The 27,095-nt window shown below is 41.5% G+C and overlaps 1 protein-coding gene across 1 annotated transcript in view; it reads left to right on the top strand.

Annotated features, from left to right (window-relative positions):
* The window catches only part of plxna2 (plexin A2), a 161,691-nt gene that overhangs the window by 75,377 nt on the left and 59,219 nt on the right, over positions 1 to 27,095 (top strand). Inside the window, exons 5-6 of the mRNA XM_085444847.1 lie at positions 16,050 to 16,150; positions 24,906 to 25,029. Coding sequence (XP_085300973.1) covers positions 16,050 to 16,150; positions 24,906 to 25,029 — 225 coding nt within the window. The remainder of the gene's footprint in view (positions 1 to 16,049; positions 16,151 to 24,905; positions 25,030 to 27,095) is intronic.

The raw sequence follows: 27,095 nt of genomic DNA, 5'->3' as shown, positions 1-27,095 counted from the left end.
TGGGTTTTTTTGTTTTTCGTGACTTGGTGAGAGTGAGTGGGTGTGTGTTTGTATGTTTCCCCAAATGTTCTCGTCAGGAAGCAAAAGTTCAAACCAAAAAATTAATACAGACCAAAAGCAACATGAGATATTAGCACTTTACTGAGCTTCTTTCCACACCATCTTTCTCCCTTCTCATTTTGTCAGGAGGGGGTAACAAAAAGGGATTCTGGCATCTACCTCAGCAAGTGCTGCCTTGCACATGGTCCCTTGACCCCGTGTTTGCCCCAGGGCAGTCTAGCTAGCACACAGCTGCACGAAGATGATTCAGGCGTTTGACTCTTGACCTTAAATTGTTTTTTTTTCCCCTCACCAATCTGTCTATCTATGACTTTCAGATAAAGAGTCCCAATAACTTAACCGTATACCATTACAGCACAGAGGACAATGATGAAGTTGCTTTTGGGAATATAAATCTGCTGTTATGCTGAATTCAGTTATCATTGCTATAAAGTTCTGCAGCCATCTCACTCCCCGAGTCTTTCCTCAGTCCCATTTGAACACAGTTCACTTTCAGAAAGCAGAATGCTGAATATTTTCCTCTGCTACCCCTGAATGTGCAACTCATTTCCAAATCCCACAGACTGTAAGAATAGATTTCCCTCAAATGTTCCTGAATGTTGCCTAATTCCCAAGTTGTATGTAACTGGCTATTGAGCTGCATGAATATAAGTTGGTTTTTTTAGGATCTATTGTACCTAACTTGACTTCAACTGAGATTAAATGAGGACTGTTTTCTATAAACAACTGACAAAAAACAACAGGTCCTTTATATGTTTGACAACAATGAAGAAGATGGGCATGAACAAATGGTTTGTAAACTGTCATCTCATGGGCCATCATATAGACTACATATCTACATTTGATCACACCCTTAAGGATGATGAGGGAGGATTTAGCTTACAGGTGTCTGTTTTTCACCAGACATCTCTGGGACGTCGTGCTGTCAGTTAGACAACAGACACTGGCCTTGATGGATTGGCCACCATGTTTTATCTGGGATGTAAGCACAACAGCGGGGTCAGTTTGGCAGCCATTGGAGTGAGGGCCAGCAAATTAATTGCATGACTGCTTACTTACCCAGGTGCTCCATGGTTTGAACAGGGGCCTGGAGCTGTAGCTTAGAAGCTTGAGCTTAGATTCTTAGCTGCTTCCCTGACAGCTTCACTTGATATTGACACCTGGACAAATTAGGATAAATTCCCCTGTCAATACAGACATCCAATATTATTGATGATGCCATTTAGCTTTTCATTCTGAAGAAACTAGTTTCAACACTGTCTCTCCACTTGTCAAACTCCCTCGATCAGAAGCTTTGTTGTGTATCCATATATGTGTCTGTTGCATGCATGTGTTGATTTCGTTTCCTTTTAAAATAATCTGACCACAAGTTATTAGATTTAGTTATAGCTGCCTTAAATTAGCACTTTCGCTACCTTTCTTGCACGTTTATTATTTATCATGTGTATTAGTTTGCACATTAATCATAATTACTGAGTGTCACTGTAAACCAGGCTGATTTTCACCTGCTATCCTGTGATCGAGACTGTAAAAACCAATTAAGTCATTTAATTGGAGCCTGACTGGCACATAGCTGTATTGGGCTCTATATTGGGATCTGCCTATATGTTGACTGATGTGAACTTTAATATTACAGAACCTAATGGAGAAAAAGATACTTGGGACCAATTTAGACATAGTTTCAGCAGTGCCTGCAGCACATAGAACAGACCAGGCATGATGGTTGACCAGGCAGTGCTGAGTCAAGTGGAAATTTTAATTTAAGCTACTATTGAAATAGATAAGTACATGTGATGATTTGTTATCTTCATGACACTGCAAGTAAAAAGAAAGTGTTTTGGCTTAAACTACCTTTTCAAAGAATATTTGATGTTCCCTTATTTCATTTCCCCTTTTCTAAACGTTACATGCATGCGTGTTGACACACATTCACATGTTTGGTTTAATAGACGTTTCTTTTATTGTTTAATCTGTATGCAATGTTATTAAATTTTTTGGTCAAAGCTTGTATGAGGTCTAAGGGTTGACTGACTGCATCAGACTGAAGAGACGTCTAGGGCTGGGCCATATCACACCGTTCACGGTAATACCGGTATAATGTTGGGCAACGATAAGAAAATGAAATATAGCAATAGAATATGGGTAAAACGCGCACGCGCAGTGCCTTTGTTTTCATGCAAACATGGCGGAAAAAGCATGGCGGCGACAGAGAATGAGAAGGGCGAAAGCGGATCGTTGAATGAAACGGATGAACCAGAATTGGTTTGTAAAAATGCTGCAACTTCAGTGGTGTGGAACTGGTTTAGCTTTCGTCCGTCAGCTACACAACAAAGCACTATTTTTGGTAGAGCATGCTAGCGGGCCGTCGTTATTATCATCGTGTTTTTTGGAGAATAAGGCACACTTAAAATCAGTCCTCTGATTTTTCTGAAAATCGACAGTGCCCCTTATAATCCCGTGCGCCTTATGTATGAATTCTGGTTGTGTTTACTGACCTCGAAACGATTTTATGTCGTACACGGCGCTCGAAAATCTGTCAAATGGTTTAGTACGACTTTACTAAGCTACGAAGCCGCACCACTTGATTAATATTTCCGCATTGTGTGTGTATAACCTGTTTTTAAGTTTTGTGGGTATTATACATGGTTATGCTGAGGATATGTCGGCCAATTTCCACTGGAAATGCCTTTTGGTTAAACTGTCAGCAAGGAATTTGCATTTGCACCGTAAAATTTTTATATAACTTTAATGCACATAAAAAACAGCTGCTTGTTTAAGTGAAAATACATTGATGGTTTTTGGGGGGTTTTTTTGCACTAATAAAGTTGTGGAGTTGTAAAGTATTTTGTCTAGTGTCAGTTATATAGTCAGTTATGTCGTTATCGCAAATTTTCTAATGTATATCGTGATAAATATTTTTGATCATATCACCCTGCTCTAGAGACACCGTTACATAAGTCAGCTATTTCTTTCTCATTATGACTTTTTATGTTTGTCACCCTTTTTACTATGATCTAGAGATGTTTTACACGTCTGAATGTCAAGCCATGTTTTCTCCGTTTGCACTAGCTCACCTAACAAAGGCCCCTCATTTGCATTAGTCCCTGAGCAGGCATTGTTAATTGACTTAAGCTAGGATTAGTGTTAATCAGGTTTTGTGCCCTGGAACCATTGGCCAATCCTAACCTCATTATTTGATAGCAGCACACGTCCTGTCAGCCCCCATCAAGCTGTTAATTAATAGAAGCACACCAGTGCACCCCAGCCTGCACTCCCTCTCATTTTCCCCTCTCCCACCCTCACATCTTAGCTCCTGCTGTGTCAGTGGAGGTCAGTATAAAGAAATATACAGTACCGTGTAGCTTGATCTCTGTTTAAGGTGAAATAGGCGAAATGCTCTGCAAATGAGTACATTTCTAGACACATGTGCATACCTATGTCAGGGCTGTGTATTGCTTTGTGATCATGCATGTCTGCACATCTCTCAGTGCCAGTTTAAACCTCGTGGCTGTCTCCCACCCCAACTCCTCTGCTGGCGACATTCACTGGCCCTGTAACATAATATGAGGTAATAAGGGTACCTCATCCTTAGAGACTCTGACATCTCTGCTTCTGCTTCTCTGCAGTCAACTGCTGCTTCCATAATAGCCCAGACCAAAACGTTTTTTAAAAAATCAGTTGAACCTGTTCTCTATGTGTAGAATCTGTACTTACACTTTGGTGCTGATTGTGAGGAAATCTTGCAAAATTTTTCAAACAGACAAACACATATTTGAGGAGGAGAGTAAATTAGTGTTTTACAAAGGAAGCTAATTACAAATATTTAGAAATAAACATTCAAAAGATGAGGCCAGTCGAAGGCAGAAAGTCCTCACTAAAGGTAACCTTGAGTAGCACACTTATTCTTGAGCTTGTTGAAAGCCCCTTATCATTTATAAAAATACTGTTTATCTCTGATTAACCTCCTATTTCAGTCCTAAGTTGCTTCTGTTTCTTTGTTGTTTCTGTTTATTTTTGTCTCACTGTGCTTCCATTTCAGAGGATCCACCTTTTTGAATTTGTGTCTGGGGATTTTTGTTTTTTAACTCATGAGTGCATATGTGCCTGCACACTTTGTCACTTTGGAGAATGTGAGCTAAAGTAACAGTCCAGCACCAATCCTGCCAGAATAATCAGCTCTGTAATTAAGAGCTGTGAGTATGTCAACTGTCTTCATACAACCCCCCCCCCCACCCTTTCTGTCTCTTTCACTCTCACTGTCTGACTGCCTCTATAATGGCACAGCATTTGTCTGTTTCCTCCCTGCGCCTATGCAGAATGCTCATGACATTTATTGTGAAACTAATGGCAGTGCTTCAGTCCTCCTAATTGTAGGCTTTAATTGCAATAATTATTTACAAGCCTAATTAGAGCCTAGAGAGTGTCAGGGAGAAACAGGAGTGCCAGTTGAAGGAATCACAACAGGGTTTGTCAGGAACCAGGCAAAGAGTAAAGTGAATGTGGTTGCATTGTTTGGTCTATAATTGGGGAAGGCAATGTCTGGAAGTCTTGCGTACTCCCGCTTTTTCGCATTTTTTGTTTGGTTTTTTTTAACATCTCTTGGTTGCCTTTTTTCTTAGTATTCTCAAAGTGTAGTGTATTGTACATGGTTTTTGAAAGTGAGCCCACACATGACTGGATAACAGCAGGCTGTCCCCTGCACTGTTTTAAAGGTGCTTATATAGAGGTCTCCGGCTGACTCTGTAGACTGAGCTTTATTACTTGAGGAAGGGAGATACTCTTTTTTTTTTTTTCCCTTTTTTTTTTCAACACTGCCAGCTGCTTTGTAAGGGGTGAAGAAGTGTGTATGTGCACACATGTGAATGCATTTACATTCATTTGTCAATGAGTACATGTGTTGCTGTTTGGGTTAAGTTAATTTACCACAGTTTGGCATAGTAGCTCAGGAGGTCCTTTGTGTGTGTGTCTTTTACTGAGTGATGTGGCCATGCTGCCAGGCCTGCAATATGCTCTTTGTCTGTCCTTCACAAGGCCAGTCTTAGTAAACAGGCTACAGCAGGAGAGTGTCTTTTTTTTTGATGGGTTAGCCATGGCAGCTCAACCCTTTCTTCTCTTTCTTTCCTTCTGTTTGCTAAGGTTGTGTAACACATTCTCAAATTTTTCCTCCTTCATTCATCCTTTTCTCTTCTCCTTTTTCCCCCTCTCCTGTCAGAACAGCGTCCGATGGGAGAACTCAATCCCGCACTGCCATTCTCCTAACCCCTGCGGCTCACTTTGACAAAACTGTCAGCCTGAGCACCAGTGATGGATGCAGTATTGTACAGTGTGGGTTTACGTTGGGATATGTGTATTTATGTGTGACAGTTAGGGTGTTTTTTGATGTTAAAAGAAGACTGGTACCCTATTTCAGACTATTATTGGACAGAAGAACAGCATTATATGCATGAAAATCAGTAAATATAACATAAAACTTACAAATGTGTACTATTTTTATTTACTCGTATTCATCTTTAAATCCACCTTGAAGAACTTTAGATGGGTGGGCCTGGAAATGGGAATTGTAAATTATACCCCTCACAGAAGAACTTATGTAGCAAATATTAAAGAAATAACTTTCTGTAACACGCACATCTTAATATACACAAAAACAGATGACTATTTCTCTGACTGCTCAGACATGTGCAGACATACATTTTGTTAAAGAAAGTAGATGAATGTGCAGGGAAGGGTTCCCTATCTGTAAGGCAATATTTGAGGAGAAATATTAGAAAGAGAACAGGCAAGATAAGACTAGTGATTTAAACAGTATGCCTGCTGACAGCCTGTTGAAATATTACTCTTTTTGGTGACTTGTAAATCGGATATTTGTAGCCACAAAGATCACATATTGGTAAAAGATAAGATCATATAGTGGCAGTCGTAGGGGATTTTGAGTAGGGGAAAAAAAAGTACTACAACTAAAATTGGTAACTAAATTGAATCGCAAATTTTGTTACTTACACACTGAATTTAGGCGGCACCCTGAGCTGTTTAAACTTTATATGTGTAACCAAAAACACTATACCTCGGAGGCAAAACGTTTATTTATTTCACACTTTCCAAAAGCAGCTGGGGAGCAGTTAATTTTGGTTGCACAGAAGCAGCTGTCTAAGAATCGAGGGATGGGAGGGAGAAGGAGACAGAGGGTAGAGAGAGAAGAAAGACGAAGAGAGTGAGACACAAAAGCAGTTTGGTCTCATTATGTTGATTTTTTTCTTTCTTTCCTCTTCTGCCAAACAAAAACACCCAGGCACTTTCAGACGCACCAACGAAGATCACTCACTGCTTTCTTTCTCCTTCGCACCAGAGTTTCTTTATAAGCAAAGCTGATGATTTTCACTCAACTGCAGACGCGTCTTTCGCCCGAAACCTTTGTGTCTGTATTTTCCTTATAGACTCAAATTGAATTCAATCACAAGCACTATTACAGGTCCTAAGAAAGTCTTCCAGCCTCAATAATACTTCAACATATGAACTCCAGCTGAGGAGTGTTTTAGCGTGCGTTTTACAAATGCAAATAAATACACAATCCATATGTGCATGCATGCATCTAGATAAAGATACCTATACGACAAAGCTATACACACACACGCATACACAAACATTGGCTGGGGTTGCTATTCTTTACCACCTGAGCCTAGTTATCAATGCCTCCCACCCTAATTTGGGTACAAACGCACACAGACCCACATGCACAGAAGCTTACCCTTGTGCACAAGCAACAGCCCAGAGAGCAGTGGGGTGTAACCAAACCCTTCATTTGTATGTACATCATGTACACTGGGAGAAATGCTGAGACAAAGAGAACAAACATGCTCACATGCATGCACGCATAGACACACACACACTCTTGCACACAGAGGCACACACGCACACAAAATCTAACACACTCAGACATGCACTGTGGAGTACCTCTGTGGATCAGAATTCATTTCTGTCTGCTTTTTCCCCTCCAAATCAATACCCCCGTCGGTCGACAGACAGCCGTAAGTGTGCCAAGGAGGCTCTGTTGCCTTCACACCCTCCCCATATGCGCACACATGCACACACACACACATACACAGACACACTCATGGTTGTTGATGTGTGATGGCCTCTGCTGCTTCCTTATTAACTCCTCACATGCTGACTGAAGCATACACCTCATTACTGGCTGCATTGACAATCTGGCACCCTACTGAGAGGCACTCACACAAGTTGGACTTGGACAGACAGGCCAGAGATGGATCGAAAGACAAAGAGGTACAGTGAAGCGACCAATATAAAATAAATGTGACATAGATGAGCAGTCCAGACAGGTGGGTAAAAATAACGCAAAGCAGGTAGAGTGAAAGGCAAGAAATTGCATTAATAATGGCTGAAGCTTTGCAAAAAGACATTGTGACTTTTAATCATTAAGGCTGACCTGGAAAGATGCAAGTGTAGGATTAAATGTAGGATTCACAAAAAAACATTTGTTAATGTTGATGTAAGTATCACTCATAGAAAGACGTTTATTATATATGCATTACTTTCCTCTCAGCTGCAGGTTAAGTACACTTGATCTGAATCTTTCACATCAACCTTTTTACCTGAATTAACTAAAGTTTTTCTAATACACTGGTAATTTCATATCATATTATTACTTCACTTGACTGCTGTTCCAGATAACCTATACTGTTAGTATCAGTGAAGACTCACTGTTTCTTAGTGGTTAGTGGCTTAGTGTTGCCATTTATGAATACAGTTTGTCAAAAATGTGCTTTCTAAGTGCAAACCCTCTAATTAACAGGCTTCATTTACAATATAATGCAGAAAAACTTAATTCCTCATGTCATCACTCTCAGTGTCATATCTGTCTTTGCATGAGTACACACGCTCACACATGCACACTCAAAAATATTCTTTGGCGCTTTCACAGCTCCCTGTGCCCATTTCTTAAATGTCAGTGTGGGCCTTTAAACTAGTTGCCAGTGAGCAAGCATAGTAGAGGGGGGCTGAGAGTTCAAAGTGGTCAGGCAGCATGGATGTAATTTCCTCCTTTTAGCCTCCTGACTGAATTACTGAGCAAAGAGGCCACCTCGACTGGGAGCTGCAAAGGAGAGGGAACACTGGAGCGTGGAAGAGTGTGTTCAAGGCAGGGAAAAACATAAGGGAGGAGATGAGAAGATAAGTGAAAAAAGACAGTAAAGGGTCAGGAAAAGAGCAAGGGACTTTAACATAATATCACCAATATCAGTCCTAACATCTTTATCTTGTGTAAAAAGGTGCAAATGATACGTGGAAAGAAGTAACAGCCATGCTGGTATCATTTGCAATGCTTAAGATTCAAGTGATCAAGTGAAGTTGTTAAGTCATGCACAAGTAAATAAACATATTTTTCCCTTGCTAGTGTTTTGCTAAGATTATTAACAGGCACAAAATCAGATTTCTGTCAATGCTTTTAGTTTTTCAGTGCAAGTTAACAGTGCTGAGGGCATGAAAGCTGTTAACATTGAGAGCTTCAGTGATCTACAATATATGCAAAGCCACAGTTGAGGTACAAATAAACAGTAGAAAAATACACAGGCTTTTGGAACGAGCCAATTCCCCACCTCTTTTTACCCCAAAAGAGAATTGAAGCCATACATAATTGATACACTCCCAGCTGTATTGACTGGTTGTATTTTTCGTCCTCCTCACTGGTCGATTCCCTCACTCCATTATTTCTACACTTGCTCTCTCTCCGCTGCCTCACAGGCCCCTATGACTCCTCCCTCTAGTCCTCCAGCCTGTAATACCTAAACACACACTCACAAACACACATAAACAAAGATAAGGAGGCAGTCCCATCTCCCTCCTCCACTGTCCGATTGCCCAATGCCCCATTTTGCTTTTGAGACACACAGTTGTCGGTCAGTCCAGGGGATGCCTGCAGAAATCCAATGCAATGCGTGCACAGCTGTATTATGTATGTGGTCTGTTGAATGCTGAATTAATACTAAGTCCATGTTTTTTAGGGGGTGGATTATGTTTTTTAGAATAATTAGACCAACCTGTATATGCTTATTGTCACTAAATGGTAAATGGCCTGTATTTGTATAGCGCTTTTCCTAGTCCCTAAGGACCCCAAAGCACTTTACACAACCAGTCATCCACCCATTCACACACACATTCACACACTGGGGATGGCAAGCTACATTGTAGCCACAGCCACCCTGGGGCGCACTGACAGAGGCGAGGCTGCCGGACACTGGCGCCACCGGGCCATCTGACCACCACTAGTAGGCAACGGGTGAAGTGTCTTGCCCAAGGACACAACGACCGAGACTGTTGGAGCCGGGGCTCAAACCGGCAACCTTCCGATTACAAGGCGAACTCCCAACTCTTGAGCCACGATCGCCCCATAAGTCGCCTCCCAAAGGGATTTAATCATTTAACCCTCGGATGGTCTAAGTCAAAAAAGGGACCCAAAAGGGTCCCTTTTTTATGGCATTTAAATTGGGTAAGAGAATTATCCGGATGTATTCCTAAACAACAAACACCCAAACAGTTATTCTAAGTTAAGAGATGCTAGGTGGAAAGCATTAAACTGTATTATTACCACTTTACTTATGTACTTATTGTTCCTGGGTTAGCATTGACACATAATAGACGTTCAGCATCAGAGTTCAAACTGCGGTCAGTAGGCACACGCTTGACCTGCTCCTTCCCTTTTTTCCTGCCTGGCAGTTTGTCTCCTGCCAATCTGTTACTACTTATGAGCTGCCAAGGGCCACGCCTCCCCAGGACCGAGGGGCATGAGAGGGCTAAAGACCTAATGTGGGGTAGATATTGATGCTGTTTGATATAAAAAGGTAACAGTATTGTCTTGATATCCACCTTGGCTTAGTTTAAGTTCAGAATAAGTTAGCATGGCCATCTTTGTTGTTGTGTATGGATTCCAGTCCCTCTTTTTTTTATCCATCTTTTTATTATTATTAAATCCAGCTTTGTAGTGCTGCAATGTCTTGAGTTTTTAGTTCACTCAAATCTCTGAGCATGGGCAAATTCCAATAGTTAAATAAGTGCATGTGTATGTGCAAGCATTTTCTTTCTGAGTAGGTGAATACACACACATAAATAAGGAAGTGGATTCACTGAGAGCGCTGGCTGTGACAAAAAAGGTTCAAAGCTACCAATTTCACACCCAATCATTTCTGGAGTATGGAAGATGGCTGCTTGTAGATGAGGCATGCTGTATCATTTCATTTTGTTGGAGTCTTTTCTACTGTGGTTAGCTTTTTAAAATCAATGACTAATACCTACTCTGAATGTTATTGCGTTTACTTCAAAACCAGTTAGTTTGAAAGCCACCCAGTATAAAAGGGTCTGACCTTCATAAAAACACTAATACAAAATAGTACCACATCTTCCACTGAATCCTTCCTGTTTTTATGCCTGTATCCAGAACCTTCTCTGCATTAATCCTGTAGATGGCTTTTTAATAGATGTTATACAGTGGGGAAAAAAATCAATATTCTGGATTCCTACACAAAATGTGTGTCTCTCAAATGAATTGTAACAAAGCCCTCTAGCATTTGTAACAATAAAACCAACAAACAAGCATTCTAAAAGCAGTTCCTTTCAGAACTGAACAGCACGTGTGTAGCTACAGTGTATCTTCTTAGTGGTTTTTTTTTGTTTCATTTGTTTTTTAATGCACAAGATGTGGAGTATTATTATGCATCGTTATTATATTCATATGTAGCTGTAGCTGTAACTAATAGCTTTAACACATCTGCTCTTGGAATGCTGGGTTTAAGCTGTCATCAAAGCTTCCAGCTGTTGTGGTATCGTTGCACAACTCAGCTCAAGGCCACCAAAGGATCAGATCTTGTCCACCCCCAGCATCCAAGAGCATGCCCTCATTTTGTCCTTAATCACGCTGGGTGTAATTGGTGAGGGTCTTGATGCCTGATTATCCTTGGAACAGCCATAATGCATAACCCCTCACCTCCATTATCAGGTCCAGCCATATATAGGATGGATGTTGATGATTAACATGAACCATTGACCGACCTCGGTGTAAGACTGCAGAAGAAGTGAATTATTCTCATATTCAGTCTTAAAAACTTCTATAAAACAAGTTGAAGTCAGAGGGGATGGGTGAACCTTTTTTTTTTTTTCATATGCAAACTTGATAGAATGTGAATCCTCGTGGGTGGATGTCAGTGAGCTAGAGGAGATGGCTCTGCCTAGAGAGTACAGTGGGCAGATTTTCCTGAGTTGAGGACAAGAAGACCAGTGGGAGGAGGACAGGGTGAAACAGAAGCAAGGAGATATAGCTGCTGTCCTAAGGAAGAGTCTCGGCAGGATTACTAAAGCAGATTAAAGGGTGGCCTGTCAGGCAAAAACGGCTGAGATGTCCTTGTAGGTAGCCTGAATACAAGAAAAACTGGCTGCGGGGTCACTGTGAGAGTAAAAGACCCATAAGCCTGTATTTTTCATATGTTTTCATCTATTTCAGCTACAAGTATTTGCTCTGCTTTTGAGCTTTAGTCATTAAGCTGGCTCAAACTGTTTCTCTGTCTCACTCACACACATACAATTACACACATAAACACACACACAAGCAGACACACACTCTCAGATACACTCCTCCCATGCTTACCCTCATTCGCTCTACTGGAATGGGTATTGTGTTCATGATCGATGTGCCTCATTCCAGTGACGTGGCAGCCTGGCTAACTCTCATTAAAAATGGATAGGGTGTAGAGGAGCCGCCAGTGTGTGTGTCTACATGTTTAAAAGGAGGTGTAGGTGGCAGGAAGTCCCAGAGGTGCCAGCTGTTTACCGTGCACTGCTCAAGGTTTCGAAGGTTGGAGGGATTATTGGTGGTGGTAGATGAAGGGGGGGGTCCTGAGGTCAGAGCCAGGGCTGTTACCTTGGTAACAATTGCAAAATAGCTTCCTCTCCATTACTGGTGATGGTGGGATTTTTCTCTTTGTGTTGCTTTCTCTTTTTTGCTCAGCCTTGTGAGGCACATCTGGCAATACAGAGACTTGGTCCCATCAGAGCACAGGGCAATGGGCTGTTTCTACTTTACTTTGTCTTCGTTTATCTTAAACCCCCCCCCCCCCTCCCAAAAAACTCTTCTTTTCCATCTTCTCTTCAAACTCTGCTCCTGTACTGCCTCCCTATCCATCACGGAAGTGCAGTGCATGACTTGCTCCCAGGACAGCAGAGCAGAAATGGAGTCACCATTCATTCTTAGTCACGGATTGTTTGGAACAGATGAGACTGTTCCTGCTGCTCTCTAATCAGCAAACACTGTAAGCCCCACTTGGGTGCCACATCCAAATGTTTCTGTCCCCTGTTATACTCCAAACAGCCTGGCAAAACACATTGGTTTGGTTTTTTTTAGTAATCCTAAAAGCAATGCCTCTTTTACTGAATACCACTACTTCTGTTTCACTGCCACCAGACTATCAACTGTCTGTTTTTTAGGAGGTTTTTTGTCTTGAGTGCCACTGCAGCAAAAATAGTTGAATTTTATATTTTATAATCATACATAACAAAAGTTCACAATGTTAGTGGCCTCTAATGGCAGCAAGAGTTGCCCAGTACAGTTCACAAAAAAGATGTTCGGTGACGTTAACAAATAATGCCCTTCTCAGTCCGCTGCAGTTGTATAATTTGATGGGTTAATAAAAATTTAGTATTTATACATAAAAGGATATCCTGATGTTAAGGGTGGCCATTAATAATGCTAGCCAAATCTGTAGCTATACTTTCCTGTAAACAAAAGCGCTCTTCTATTATAATAATGAAAGCTGAAGTCTTTTTTTCAGCGTGAGGCTTTGAAAGAGAAGAAGCTGTTTTAACCTTAGACTGTGACTGTCAGTCACCCAGGTCGCTCCAGTATGCAGCCCTGCTGTAGCCGCTTTGGTTGAATAACCCCCTGCTAGGGTCATCTTAAGCTGGAATTTTATTAGCATTCATTTGAGTAGCGCACAGTGCATCTTTACTGACAATGTTCAGTTTACCTTATGGGTCAGCTGTGGCTATGAATGTGTTCTGGGAACCTAGAGGAAGAGAAAGTTTAAGGCATTATTAGATCACATGCAGGACTCTTGGTCTTCTTTGAAAACACAACAACAATCTGCACATCCGTTGCAGCGTTGTGCACGTGTGCATTCAAATACGCGCGCACACACACACACACACACACACGCATAGACTCACAGTTGGAGAAGGGGCTTCATTGTGCAGCCCTGCTGTTTTGAGTGACTGTAGCGTGTGCTGGGCAACAGCTGCTGTGATCCCCCACTACCCTCCCACACCACATTCCCCTCACCTACACTCTGTGCTACTGGCCCATGCTGGTCTAAAACATCAATACCCTCGCAGCGACATAGACGCGCAATATTTATTTACAACACACATTTACAGTGCACATGAGTAGTCTCTTATTTTGTGTGCGTTTTTTTTTTTTTCACTTCTCATCTTTTTGTTTTCTCTTTACCTCCCTCCCCTTCTTTTCTTATTATTCTCTGGCCTTTTTGTTCTTCAGTCTGTACTGTATCAGCTGACAGCCTTCTGTGTCTGTCAGTCTTTAAACACTGCTCCATAAGGGACACCCTAAGCTCCCCTCACTATTCTCTGACTTTCCCCCACTGACAGCTGTCTCTACAGTGTAACCCTTTCATGGGTCTGGGCCTCTGTGAAAGTAATAGTATAAAGTTTCAGCAGCCTCATGCATGTTTTGAGAAGGATCTGACGACTTTCTGTGGTTAAGAGAGATTCAGAGGCTTTGCGATATATACACACACAGACTGAGTTGCTGCTTCCTCAGCCAAGTCTAGTTCCTGGTGGGCTTGTTTGTCATCGGTTGCAGCTTCTGCTGCTGATGTGACCTCGTCTGCAGCTCATTACAGCATGCCACCTGTTTGTCCCGAAGCTAAGAAAGACACACACACAGACACACACAATAATAGAGTTTGTTGAATTGACAGGGGGTTAATCTAACTGGAGTGTCCATGGTGGAACTGCCACACAAACTGTCAACTTCCCACCGTGTCAGTGGCTTTCTTTGTCCTCTGGGCTTGTCTTTCTGTAGGACCAGGCAGACACTATGATGAGCTTCTGAGTAGCAAGCACTAAACAAAGAAAGAAAAATACACACTGGAACAGGTGTAGCTCACAGGTTTTACAGCATCTGACAGGTTTGCTGACTATAACTTTTCAGAATCCATGCAATAACAGATGCATGTTTCAAATTTTACTGTCAGCTCTTTGTAAATTTTCAACACTGTGTACCATAAAAGACAGGATTTTGATGAACACCCAGCTGTTATTTCTAACTGACAGTTAATTCCAGTCCATGGTTGCTAACAGCAATTATTATCACCCAGTTGTGAGTGATATGCACAGGGTCAAAAAACACTTAAAAGGTGCTATTTGCACCCTTAATTCGATCCATCACATTTTACAGAGGAGTCACTTATTAGGCATTGGTGTGATCCTGAGGTTTGCATCTGAACAGGGCAAACACTGTCAGAGCTAGCACTTATCATCCAACACGCCACTTGCCAAGAGACTGAAAGACATACAAAACTGGAAATGAATCTGTGTCAGACTCTAAAATGAACTGATTCAGCCCCCGCTTTTCTTATGCCATTTTCATCTGCTGAGCAGTATTGAGGTTTTCTGGCTTCATGTTACAGTAGATGTACATTTACAGGCGGACACACACACACACACACACACACACACACACACACACGCGCGCACAAAAACCTTTCACTCTGAAGCCCTCCAAGCTAGACAGAAAGAAGGAAGGTCGTTCGAGACGGCAGCACCACATCAGACAGACAACTAGATTCAGATGCATAAACACTCATGCTCTTGTGTATATAAAACCTACCTGGAGATAAGTGTGTGTTACGTAGGCCCAGATTGTGGTGCACACTTTGGCAAACAAGCTGTGAAGTTTGTTCTTCTCTAGTGTGTTGTGTTTACATAGGTTATGGAACATCTCAACCCTGAGTAAAACAATATCAGTCAAATCAAGTTCGTACAGTGAGCACTAGGATATTTTTTTATTTATTTTTTTATGCGACTCTACTCAAATAGCACTGTGTGGGTTAGTGTGTGTGGGTTAGTGTGGTATGGAGGTGTGTTTGGTTTCCACTGGAAGCGCTTAATCATATCTATTGTTGCTGACACTTTCAACATGTAATACTGAAATACCAATTTTATTCCCTTGTCATATTTTTAAAAAAAACATTTACAGTACAGCTTTAATTGTTACTTTCCAGTTTTAACAGTCATGCCGCAGGCCTCTACTTTTTTTTTAATAACATTGATAATTTCAAAAGTTTATCTTTTCTTTGTTTATTTTAGATATAGTTATAGTTATACTCTTCAATACACTTGACTCTAACTCTCTTCCTAACACATTTTACACTTGTGTCATCAAGTTGTACTTTGAACGCTCTCTTGAGAAAAACGTCTGTCACTCGTCCATGTGTTGGTGTGTTTGCACAGGCCATACCTAGGTGGACAGATGCCCTGGTGCAGACAAAAACCCATTGATGGCAGAAAAACAGATTTGTCTTGCCAACTGATCCCAGCTGTTCAGTAGTTTTTATGGCTTTAAGATAAAGGCAACAGTTGCTTGGGCAGTTGGCATCTCACACATCAGTATACAGAGGCGTAGTGTAGCCAAACATTTTGAGGCACATCATTCTCTGCAACAGGTCCACAACAAACAATAACACTGTTTAATAGGGATGGAGGGGTAATGGTGCGTGTCACATTATTACATTTCATAACATAGATTAACTGTGTCAAAACATTGCACATTAATTAATAGTTTCACTGGCGTCTGTCTGTGTGGGACTGAGCATGCTCACACACAAACACATGCATACTCAGAGATCTTTGTTGTACATTTTGTAACGCTTTTCTGGCTGCACTGAGACAATGATGTTTTAATGTGTTTGCAGGTTACCCAAGTTCCCATCGAGTCATGTGAGCAGTACGGGACATGTGGAGAGTGCCTGAGCTCTGGGGATCCACACTGTGGTTGGTGTGTTCTTCATAATATGTGAGTATCCCTGATTAGCTGTCATGTCTATTTGCATCCATATGCCCATTTTCTACCAGTTATATGTATCCAGAACATGAGGGCAGTTGTCTGCTGTTTACCATGCACCGCTCCATATTTAGTGGTTTGTTGTGTTTGTTCATTTTTTTTTCAGTTCAGACAGATTTTGTTAGATGTCTCTCAAAATGGCCCTCACTTTGCCCACGCAAAGGCAGACAGGTTATTTTCCTAATGTTTGTCTCTGATGAGATACAGTTTAAGGAAAGAAGACAGCATCTGACTGAAAATGGATAATTGTGCCTCAGAGATGGTTCAGAGCTTCTTGTTGCTGCCATTGTCATTGCAGCTTTATTCTGACATGACTTGATATTTACAGGAAATGATGCCATTCATGTTATATATGTTTGAATGGAATTTAAAAAGACAGGCAACAACAGACCAAAGAGATCAATCAGAAAGTTTAAAGATCAGAGAATACGCATAGAAAGCATGAGTGACACCTGCTGGAGCTCAATAATTACTGCAACAAAATTAACCTTCAAAATGACAGGAAGAAGGGAGAAACGGATGCGGGAAAAATATGCGTGTGCATGTATTCATCTGAAAAAGCAACTGATATGTGAATATTTAGATGAAACAATGTAAAAGAGTGGAATACAGACAATACTGAACAGTAAAAAAAAGCTGAAAGATGTTCAGCTCTGACTCCCTCTCCTGCTTTGTTTCTTAAGTACACAGATTTTATTGGAGTTTTTTCTTAGTTACTGTGTCCCCATTTGAAGCCCCCCTAAATACAGACCCACTCTGTAAAGGTATAGCTGAATATTTGTGTGTGTGTCAAAGCACTGCTGCAATCATCATTATCATGATGGCAGCCCCTGCAAAGTGCACTTAAAGTAATTTACATCACTCCAAAGCTGGGACAGGACAAATAATTGCCTAGCGACAAGGTAATTCAGCATGTGCTTGCAAAGAGCAGGAGGGGCTGACGAAAGCTCTGTATTCTGTGCAGTCTGCGTGCCTTCACACAGGGATCATTTAACACAACATAAGCCTCCATGCTAGACTGCTAATCATATGCTTTTGTGTAGGTGTGGTAGGGGATAGAATAATTCACGTTGATAGGAATCTGAGTCCACTGCATGTAAAAGGTGTTGGTCCTTAAAGGTGAATGGCTTTTGGAAGCCAGCTGTGATGAGGGAACAGCTGTTTGATGTTTAAATTGCTTCTCGAGAAAATATGTGAGGGCTTACGTTTGAGTGGGTTCATGCATGTGTCAGTGCACATGGGGTCGATTTTTATGTACATGCACAAACACTCATGTGGATCACTGTACTGTACTGTTGGGAGAAAAGGTCAGCACCCTGATTTGCGTAAGATCAGCCATCTGTCCTCTCAATACAGCGAACGGTTTTGCCACCTGTCTCTGATCCTAATCCCCCTTTCTCTAGCCTGACCCTGCAAAGAGTATCGCAGGACCCCTGTCAGCTTTAGCTATGCTGCCGCAGAGAGGAAAAAAGTTACTTGGAGAATGGTTAGCTTTTCTCTCTGTTGCATTTTCAGGCCTCCATATGGTTCTGCCTACAAATGTATTGAAAGAGCTACGATTTCTGCAACAGTTCTAACGTGAAATATCGGTTTTGGTGCTTATATCCAGCTTCTGCATGATAAACACAGCATAAATACCTGGTGAAAAAAAAGACAGACGGTTACAAAAAAGATTCTACAAAGTTTACAATTTGTCCACCTTTTGGCAAAGGTGGCACAAAAAGAAGATGCAACAAACACTGAAGCAAGTATTTTTTGAATATGTCTTGACATAGCATTGCCTTATTCAGCCTGTTCTTTCATGCACAAAGCCGACGTGCCACCACTCACAATTACACACCTCTGTCAACACAGCAGCTCATATATATACGTCATCAGACAGGGAAACCTCAGAAAAAGCAGAAAAATGTCATCTCGTGTTGTTAGCTGCAATGAATTATGAGTGTTGCTTGAGTGCTTAGGAGATGATGTAATCTTGTCCACTTCGACTACTTCATCAAAACACCCACTTATTAACTGAAAGCCAAGAAATTTGTACAGGATTTTAAATGAAACATACATAATTGCACAGCATAAAAAGGATAACAATTATCTATAAACCAGTTTGTGGCTTTAGTGTAGTTAGCGTGGTGACATGAATGCACAATATAACTGACAATTAAAGAAGATATTTGTCAAATACCACTAAGGAAAAGCAGCTGCACCCTTCTGGTGAAGCACCCCCCTCATCCCAGACACCCAGAAATTAAATTTCTTGCCAGCCTTCTTTCTTTCCTCAGCTGTGATTCCTCTTCCATCATCCCCCGTTTCCCTCAATTTTTCCAATTCTCTGTCATCCATGTCTAAGCCATTGTTGATTTTGTGAAATTATCTTTCCCTCTTTCCATGTTTGCATCTTCCCCACTACCCAAATAGCAAAGCTAGTCTCTAAACTATTCAACTCTACTGATCTCCTCAGCCCAGTGTGGCTCACTGCTGTCTCCTATTTAGACACTCTCCCCTCTGGAATCAGCCCTTCCACACTCCAGAGATGGTTGGCTTGCCACATATAAACACCCCTTGCTTTGATCACCCTCCTCCTTCCTTCTACAGCTGTCATCCACGATATCCATCCTCTTTTCTTCTCCAACTCCTGCCCCGCAACCCACTACTATTTCCTTTATGTTTGCATGTGCATGCTCATTGAAGTGCGGCATTCTAAGGTGGCTAATTAGGAACACGGAGAGACATTAGTTTGGCTAGCAATGATGAGGAGGAGAGAATGTTGCAGAGGGAGAGGGAGGCACTGAGATGACCAGAAGTGGCATTTCTGTCTTCCCTGTCTTTCTACTCTCTTTCTTCTACCTCTGATCCAATGTGGTGTGAGACTCTAAAGTCCTTTAATTACCAGCAGCTGCTAGGCATTCACTGAATGCACGAAGACCAAAAAGGGAAAAAAAGAGTGAGGATAAGAATGAGCAGGGAAGAATGAAAGAGGGAGAGAGTGTTTGATGCTCTCGTACACTCATCGGCCGACAAAACGGAGCAGCATTTTGATTGCTGCTCAAAGGGAGCTCATCATCTCGAGCGCTCTTCAGTCGCTGTCCTGTGAATGGGTAGTTCAGCCTTCGTCTGACCACAATCCAAAAACATGGCGTTATGGTGATGCTCCCCTCCCGCCCCCCTTCCCTCTCCCTCCCTTAGCCTGCATCTCGCTGCTGTTAGATTAGCTCTCTAATCATGCCCAAAAGAGGCTTTTCCATCTCAAAATGTCCCATATCACTCCGTCTCTTTCCATCCTCTCAACTCACTCCAACATTCCGGGAGAGGCTGAATGGTTTTGTTGAGATTTGTCAGGATTAGTAACAAGTTTGAGTTATGTCCAAAAGGGTACCAGGTTCAAGGTTAAATTTTTTACCATTATAGTATTAAATAATGTTTGCAGTATTACTAATGTTGTAATCAGTGACTGGTTGCGGTAATGTATTATAAGCATAAGGAATTCCGTTCTCTGTGTCAAAATGAGTGTTTGTTGTGAGGGTGACAGCTTAAAGGGTAGAAGTATAGTAGACTCCAGCAGAGAATGAGTCAGCATTTTATTCTGAGTAGAATAATATGTCACTACTACACGGCATTAGTGTCTGACTGTATGTGGCTAATCCACCCAAATCTGTTTCAGTAAACCACAAAACAGTTTGGGTCAGGTACCTGCCTGTCTACCTGTCTAGCAGTGGATCTATTGGGTCCTGTGGCTCAGGGAATGGGACCTCTCTGGACTGGGCTTGTTCCTTTGCATCCTGTTGTTGCTCATTTGAATCGTGACCTCGGACGTTTGGTTGGCGGTCATGCTCGGGAATCAAATTTGACTTTTTAAGCTGTTTTTATGATGTAGTAGTCCATATAATCTTCCTTGGGAATATTATTGCCTTTGGGGGGTTGTGAATGGCCTGCAACAGTAGGTAACACCCATGCAAATATCAATACCAAAGGCTTTCCAGCTGGGCGGTACAGTGTAACAAGAGGATTAGTATTATTTACTTTTCTGTCATTGGTTTTAAAGTTGTGGGTGTTCAGCATATATTGAAGCAGGAAACATCAACCTAGAAAATAGTCATATTTGGCGTTGCATGCATGTTTGCTAAAACACACACACAGACACACACACAAAACCCCACAAACTTATTTCTTAAATTATTGTTCCCTAGTTTATGTGGCATGTTTATTACTTCGCTGCAAATTGTGTCACCCAACGACCATAAAATTTCCTCTAATTTCACAGTGACAACACCAATTAGACTAGCAATGAAAATGGCTGCCTCAGTCCATTGTGAATGTCAGATTGTGTGTCTAATGGCCAACTCATCAGCCAAAGCCTCAGTTAGCAGTCAGGGGGAAGCTGCATCCATCTTCCCAATTGTGCCTAATGAGATATCGATCACAAACATGCAGATCTATCGATATTTCCATAGATTCCTAGCAACTAGAGCTAATACAGGTTGGCAACATGCAGAAATACTGCACCAGTGTGTACAGTATATGTAGGCAGGCAACATATTATACAGTTAATGATCCTAACAACCTACTGTGTATCTCTTGCTTGCTCATTGATTTTCTTTTTGAGATGCTTCCGTCTCTGCAATGCTTCCACTGACTTTTTCCCTTTTTCTCTTTTGCTCTCTGCTCAGCCCACACAAGAAAAGCTATAGCTTGATGCTGAGCACTCAGGAATGGTCTCTTTATAAATTCTCTGGGTTTGCATAAACCTTGACATGTTTGTTCATCTGACCATGGGTGCTCTACTGTTCTTGTTTTGTATAAACACACTGAATTTACACCACAGTAGTTTCAAGATCTTCAAGATACACTGAATGAGATGTGGTCTTGATGTGTTCTGGGTCCTTTGGGCAGTGCCCTGCTGTGACATTATCAGTCACCACTGGAGACAGGCTAAGAGCTACAGTGGTTGGTTTGACCCCTGACATGAACTCTGGGTTTCAAAGTACATGTCAGCCAAAGCCCTGAGGAGTTTACTATTTCCCTTTTCACTTCCTTTAGTACTTCTTGAAGTTTAAATGTATTCCTATACTTTAAAAATGGACCAGTAAGAAACAAATGGACTGGATAAGTTCAAGTGAGGATAAAACACTGAAGAAGGGGTGTGCAGCTATGTGTGTGTCACACAGAGAGCAACCCAGCACAGTACAGCACAGCCTGACATATCCCTGCTCACCTATTGAGTCTGCTTTTCATATTAAGAAGCCAAAGACCCAGTGCAGTCAGCCTTTATGCACATTTACATTAACAAGTTTATTTGATGAAGCACACAGTCCCCAGTCTAGGTTCCCATTCAAAGCAAATCCTGCCAGCAATTCTCTAACATTATGGGTTGCCTCTTAAAACTAGTAAAGCTTTGTTAAGCTCATCAAATATTCAATTATACATCCAGTTAAGTCTCTCTGTACATCCTTTATAGCTTCCCGCTGTACTCCTTTCCCCAATCCCCCTGCCCTGCCACCAAAGCATGCCTGTTGTGCTTTTAAGGAAGGACGGCAATCTTTCCCGGTGGCCTGGCTCTCCTCCTCTCTGCTGTCAAGACCATAGTGTGTGTGCATACGTGTGTTTATGTTATTATTCGATGCTGTCTATTAAATGTGTGAAAGATTAAGTGCAAGGCACTGTATGCTATTATGCACATGTAATTTCCAGAGGGTTTGAGTATACATGATTTGTATGTGGCCATGCCCTCGTATGTGTCTGTTTTAGTTTGTATGCAGGGATGATGCTCTCTACCAGTCATGCGTCTGTGTGTCTGTCAAGACAAGGTGGAGAAGAGATGACGGTGTAATTTCCTCTCCAAGGCAACAGAATAAGATGCAGACATTGGTGGAATGGACCCCAATTTCTGGCGTCTGCTATCCTAACCCCTACCAACTATAGAAATTGCTTCCTCGGCCAACACTACACCTTACACTGTACATTAGATATAAGTTTCTAAAAGTGAATTAGATTGCATATACTATGTCAGATTTACACCCTGAACAACGGTGTAGCCCGAACACACTGCTACAGTAGTAAACAATATTCTCCACTCAATTTTAGGGTGCATTTTAGCAACTCACCTCCCATGGTTGCACAAAATGGGACTGCCACTCACAACTTCTTTTGTATTCTGCAGAAGACTTGTTGATACCAGAGAGAGCTAATGATGGTGCATGCAGCTACTTCAGCACCCTGGACAGGGCTTAAGGAGCCTAACCAAAATCTGACGCCGCTAGCTCTGGCTGGAATAAAATAGTTTTCAGTTGCTTATTACAGGAAATTGAAAAAGATAAACATATTTGTCCATCTTTGCATATGGAAGATGTGCATTAGAGAACACTTGTTGTATGAAGTGATGGGACACTAAGCATGAGTGAAACTACTGACTGACAGGAGAAAAAGGGAGATCTACAAGGCAGGAGGTCAGAAGGGGGAATATGAGGAAGGCAGGATTGTAGTCAACACTCAGTGGCATGCACTTCAGCTAATGAGAGAGGCAAGGGGTCAGCTTCTAACTACACAGAGATAATGGCCATCTCCTGAAACCATGGCAACAGCTGCCATCCTGCACGCCTTCCACCCCCGCTGCCTCACCCCCTTGCTGCGCTCTCATCTTACTTCACCCCACTGAAATGAATTTTATTAAAAAAAAAAAAAAAAAAAGAGAGAGAGAGAGATTCACATTGAGGAAAATCAATGCAGAGCTTTTTGTCAGTTAATGACTGCCCAGGTTTTTGCATCTGTACCCATACAGCTTGGAGACATGCATAAAACATCGTGCCGCAGCCCACACCTGAAAGCACATTAAGTATCATTTTCTCCTGCCATTGTGAATGTAAAAGAATCACCAAATTGCAGGCAGAGTAATACCTTGCCTAAGAAAGGTGTACTAATTTCAACTTGTATTAGAATAAGACAAAAAGGAGTGTCTTGGGCCGATAATAGCGAGAGAGACGGAGGGGAAGAGAAAGACCGAGGCAAATGAACCAGCGGTGCGGTCAAATGTGTAAAATGAAAAGGTAAAGTAAGAAAAAAACCATCAATATTAAAAAGTATAGTTACCAAAGTAGTGAAGGGGAAAAGCAGGTGATCATCATCAAAAAGTGCTGCAGTGACCCTCCTTTCCCAGTGGGAGATTTCTCACTACTATAATAATTCCACACTTTTCTGCTCTCTAAATTCCCTAGGGAGTGCTTGGAATATTAGTGTGTGTGTGTGTCTTGGTGTGCCTAGTAGTGTGGACTTCTGACAACATAATTGCACACAGAGGCTGTGGATGAAGATGTAGCTTGGAGTCAGTATATGTGAGAGTATGTGGTTAAGAAGCATGATACGGCGCAGAGCACACGGTGCGGAGCACACAGTGCAACACACAACACACACACGCACAGAGCAACCAGGAGAGAATAGCAGAGCTTGTAGTGGCACATCAGCACCATGGACAGCAGCTGACCCTTTAGAGTCCAATTAGAGCTACTGTGACCAGTCAGCCAGTTAGCCAGACACTATAACTGGGTTGGATAAGGATAGAGAGGCTTTGGTGTAATGGGATGGAGAGACCGCACAGTTTTAATAAGTGGTGGGAGGTGGCACAGTTTTAATGAGAGATGTGGCAGTTTCTTGTGATACTTGATACGCAGTCTGACCATTAAGATCTCTTATGAGAGAACGCCTTGTAATTTGTACTAGTTACATCTACAGAGTTATGCTGAGATTGAAGGAAGCAATCTAGCTGTGTTGTGCATCCACTTCTGTGCCACCACTTGTCGCTGCAGTTTATTGGGAATGCATAGCCAGTCACCTACATGTTTATAATAGAGATCAGCTGTTATTAATGATGTGAGTTTCATAAGATATCTTTGAGAATGAGCTATTTTGTAACTGGTTTTTTTAACCAATCCAATAAGACAGCAAAAATGTTTAAAATAATTTTTCAGCCTGCCATCTGTTTAGCGGAACAAGAGAGAAACACAGTCTGTTAACAGCAACATAACTTGTAGCCAGAATGTAGAGCATGTCACATTTACAGCCTTGATCATCACAAAATAAACAAATCTGGATGACTAACACAGAAAAGCACAAAACAAGGAAAAGTGAGCAAAGAAGCCCCAAGGGTTTGGTGTGATTTTTATTTTTTTTGTAGGTTATTACTGATCTGTTCAGATGTCCTAAAACAAGCATGGGAAACATCGAAAGGTGGATGATTATGGACTCGTAAGTGCCCATATAGTGGCTGGTGACAAAAGTTGGCTATTAATGTGTTGAGACAGTGACAGTGTTACATCTCCCTACAGCACTGCTGCGGGATATTTGTTTTATTTCTGTTACAGCATTGTTTAATATTCCTTTCCCTACACAGTCTTCACCATCTTTGACAATCCTCATGCTTCCTTTCTTCCGTCTGTTTTTGGAAGGAGTTTAAAATTGTCACAATTTCTCATTTGCCCTCCAGTCATAATTGTTACATTATAATTGTAAGTTTCATTTTCACATATTTTCATTGCACATCCCTTTGGCGGCACTTTTTTTTTCTTGTAACTTTTTATTCATGGAATAAGTTGTTTTTCCTCTATTTCCTATCATATCCAACGCGCATATTTTTTTCAGTGCTGTATAATATCACTGATAGCATTGAAAAGCAAATATCAGTAACTTCTTTCTATCTCGGTCCTTTCTCCTCTCTGTTCAGATGCTCTCAAAGGAATCGATGTGAACGTGCAGATGAGCCGTACCGTTTTGCTGCTTCGCTCAATCAGTGTGTGAAGGCAACCGTGTATCCAGACAGCATTGCAGTCTCAGAACCTAGCGTACATGTAAGTCTGCACACAAACAAACAAGCACTCGCTCACACATATGCATAATCCTACACACAGTATACAACATACCTGCAATATCAACCACTGGTTGCAAAGTCAAAAATGAAAAATTAGCTGCTATCTACGTATTTCCAACCCACGCAACAAAAGCAGAAGTTTTTAAACGATCCCACATAGCTGTTCATCTAGTCTTGAGTTTGGTTGATGCATAAACATTAGATGGGAAGGTTCATAAGGGCTTTACGTGGGCGTTTCAGCATACATATGCTCACTTTTTACAGAGCAGTCAATATGTGTGCCAAGACATGTTTGTGTGGGTGGGTGTGTAGGCGTTAAAGTTGTCCGAGTGCAGTTGAGTACAGTACAGTATTTCTACACGGATTCAGTAAAAGCACGCAAAGATCAACAGTGAAAGGATCTGCCTGTCCAGATTCTGGAGATTGTTGTACATCTATGCACAATCCACACTATTAATGGGTCATTTTATGCACATCCTGTTCAGAAAAATGTCTTTGGTTTGAAATGGTATGAGATGTAAGACACTGACTTATAGATGTATTAGGATACATGAAATACTTTTGTGCTGTTCAGAACAATTTAAGTGGACTGAAATGTGAATCTTTAAGCTGAGAGTAGCTGCATTACAGATTTTTAAATGATTTCTTGGGATTTTATTGCAAGTAAAAAACCAAGAACCAAGAAGATCTCTTTAGCACTCCTCTCCAGACATCTTTATAGATTAATTGACAACACATTTTCTTCCATGTATTTTGGTGAGCTGACCTTTTAATTTATGTGGTTAAACATAAAAAAAATAAAAATCTTGTTAACATGCAGTTGGCTCTTGCACTGACTCACCCTGCACCACATTATATCTCACCCTCAAGCCAATGCTCAGCATACCTGGCCCCCGTTGTCCACTTTGCAAACAGCAGTTTATTACATTTTAACAGTTTCACCAACCCCCCCGTTTTGCTGTCATATCAGAAACGGGGTCATCTGACCAACCACAAAACACTCAAATTCACACAGTTCACAAATTCCACAGGGGTAGACTGCTATCACCATGACAACGCAGCTTCTTGAAGTGGGCACCAGGACAGATGGAAAAGGCAGTGAAAACAATGAAATTACCTTTGCTGAAATCTGCAACCAATTATGGTGACTGCCAAGCAGCAAAAACCCCCACCACCATCGTGGTGAAAGGAAGCCAGCAAACGAAAAGAGCAAAATCTTAACTCTCAGAAACAAGCTTATTTTGTGCAATAGCTTACTGTGTCTGTGTTTTTGTGTGTGAGACAATTTCTGCATAAGCAATTTTTGAGTGTTTATCTGTATATGTGTGTCTGAGGACGATGAGAGCTAATTATTGTAGAGAGGTTACTCAGGGAATTCTGCATTGAACAAAAGACATTGATTGCTGTGATTGCTGTAATCAAGGATCTCTCTGACACCTCAGAGTGAAGCAACACAAACATGGTGAAAGTAAAACAGGGAAAGACAAGAGGTCCTCAGCAGAAAAAAAATAAAAGAAATCATCCATCCTCTTGATGGGTAACAGAACAAGCCAGCTAACGAGGGAGGCAGTGTAGTCAGCCACTGAGACAGTCAGCATCTCTTAAAAGACCTACAGTTAAGCTGCTCAGCTGCCTTGCCTGTCCCAGTAGCCCTGCGGTGTTTAGTGAGAGGCAGATAAAACAAAGAGAAACTTCAAACGGTATGGCCCAAAAATAACAGCTAATGGAACAAGGCTGTGAAATGCCATGGTGATAATTATCCAGACTGCCTCTCTTGGCTAGAGAGCCAGATCACATACCCTGCACAGAATACATTTATTTATAGGAACAGCAGCTGAATGCTCCAGCCACAGTGTCACTGCTCTCCAGAGAATGACTTCAATCGCCTTTATGTGCATCGGCACTTGTGTAGTGCATCTCATATGTGAGTGTCTCTGTGTGTATTTTTTCCTGTATCTGTCTCACCTTCTAAATACTAAAGAAAGGTAAAAGAAAAAGTAGAATTTGCCATGTGATATTTTTTCCCCATTTTTTCCTCCATGTAGC

The sequence above is a fragment of the Copadichromis virginalis genome, linkage group LG20 (assembly GCF_057382275.1).
Source record: "Copadichromis virginalis isolate Kocher_CV1m ecotype Utaka linkage group LG20, C_Virginalis_male_GT1.1, whole genome shotgun sequence".
NCBI classification, from domain to species: domain Eukaryota; kingdom Metazoa; phylum Chordata; class Actinopteri; order Cichliformes; family Cichlidae; genus Copadichromis; species Copadichromis virginalis.
This window is presented reverse-complemented; position numbering and strand designations above follow the sequence as displayed.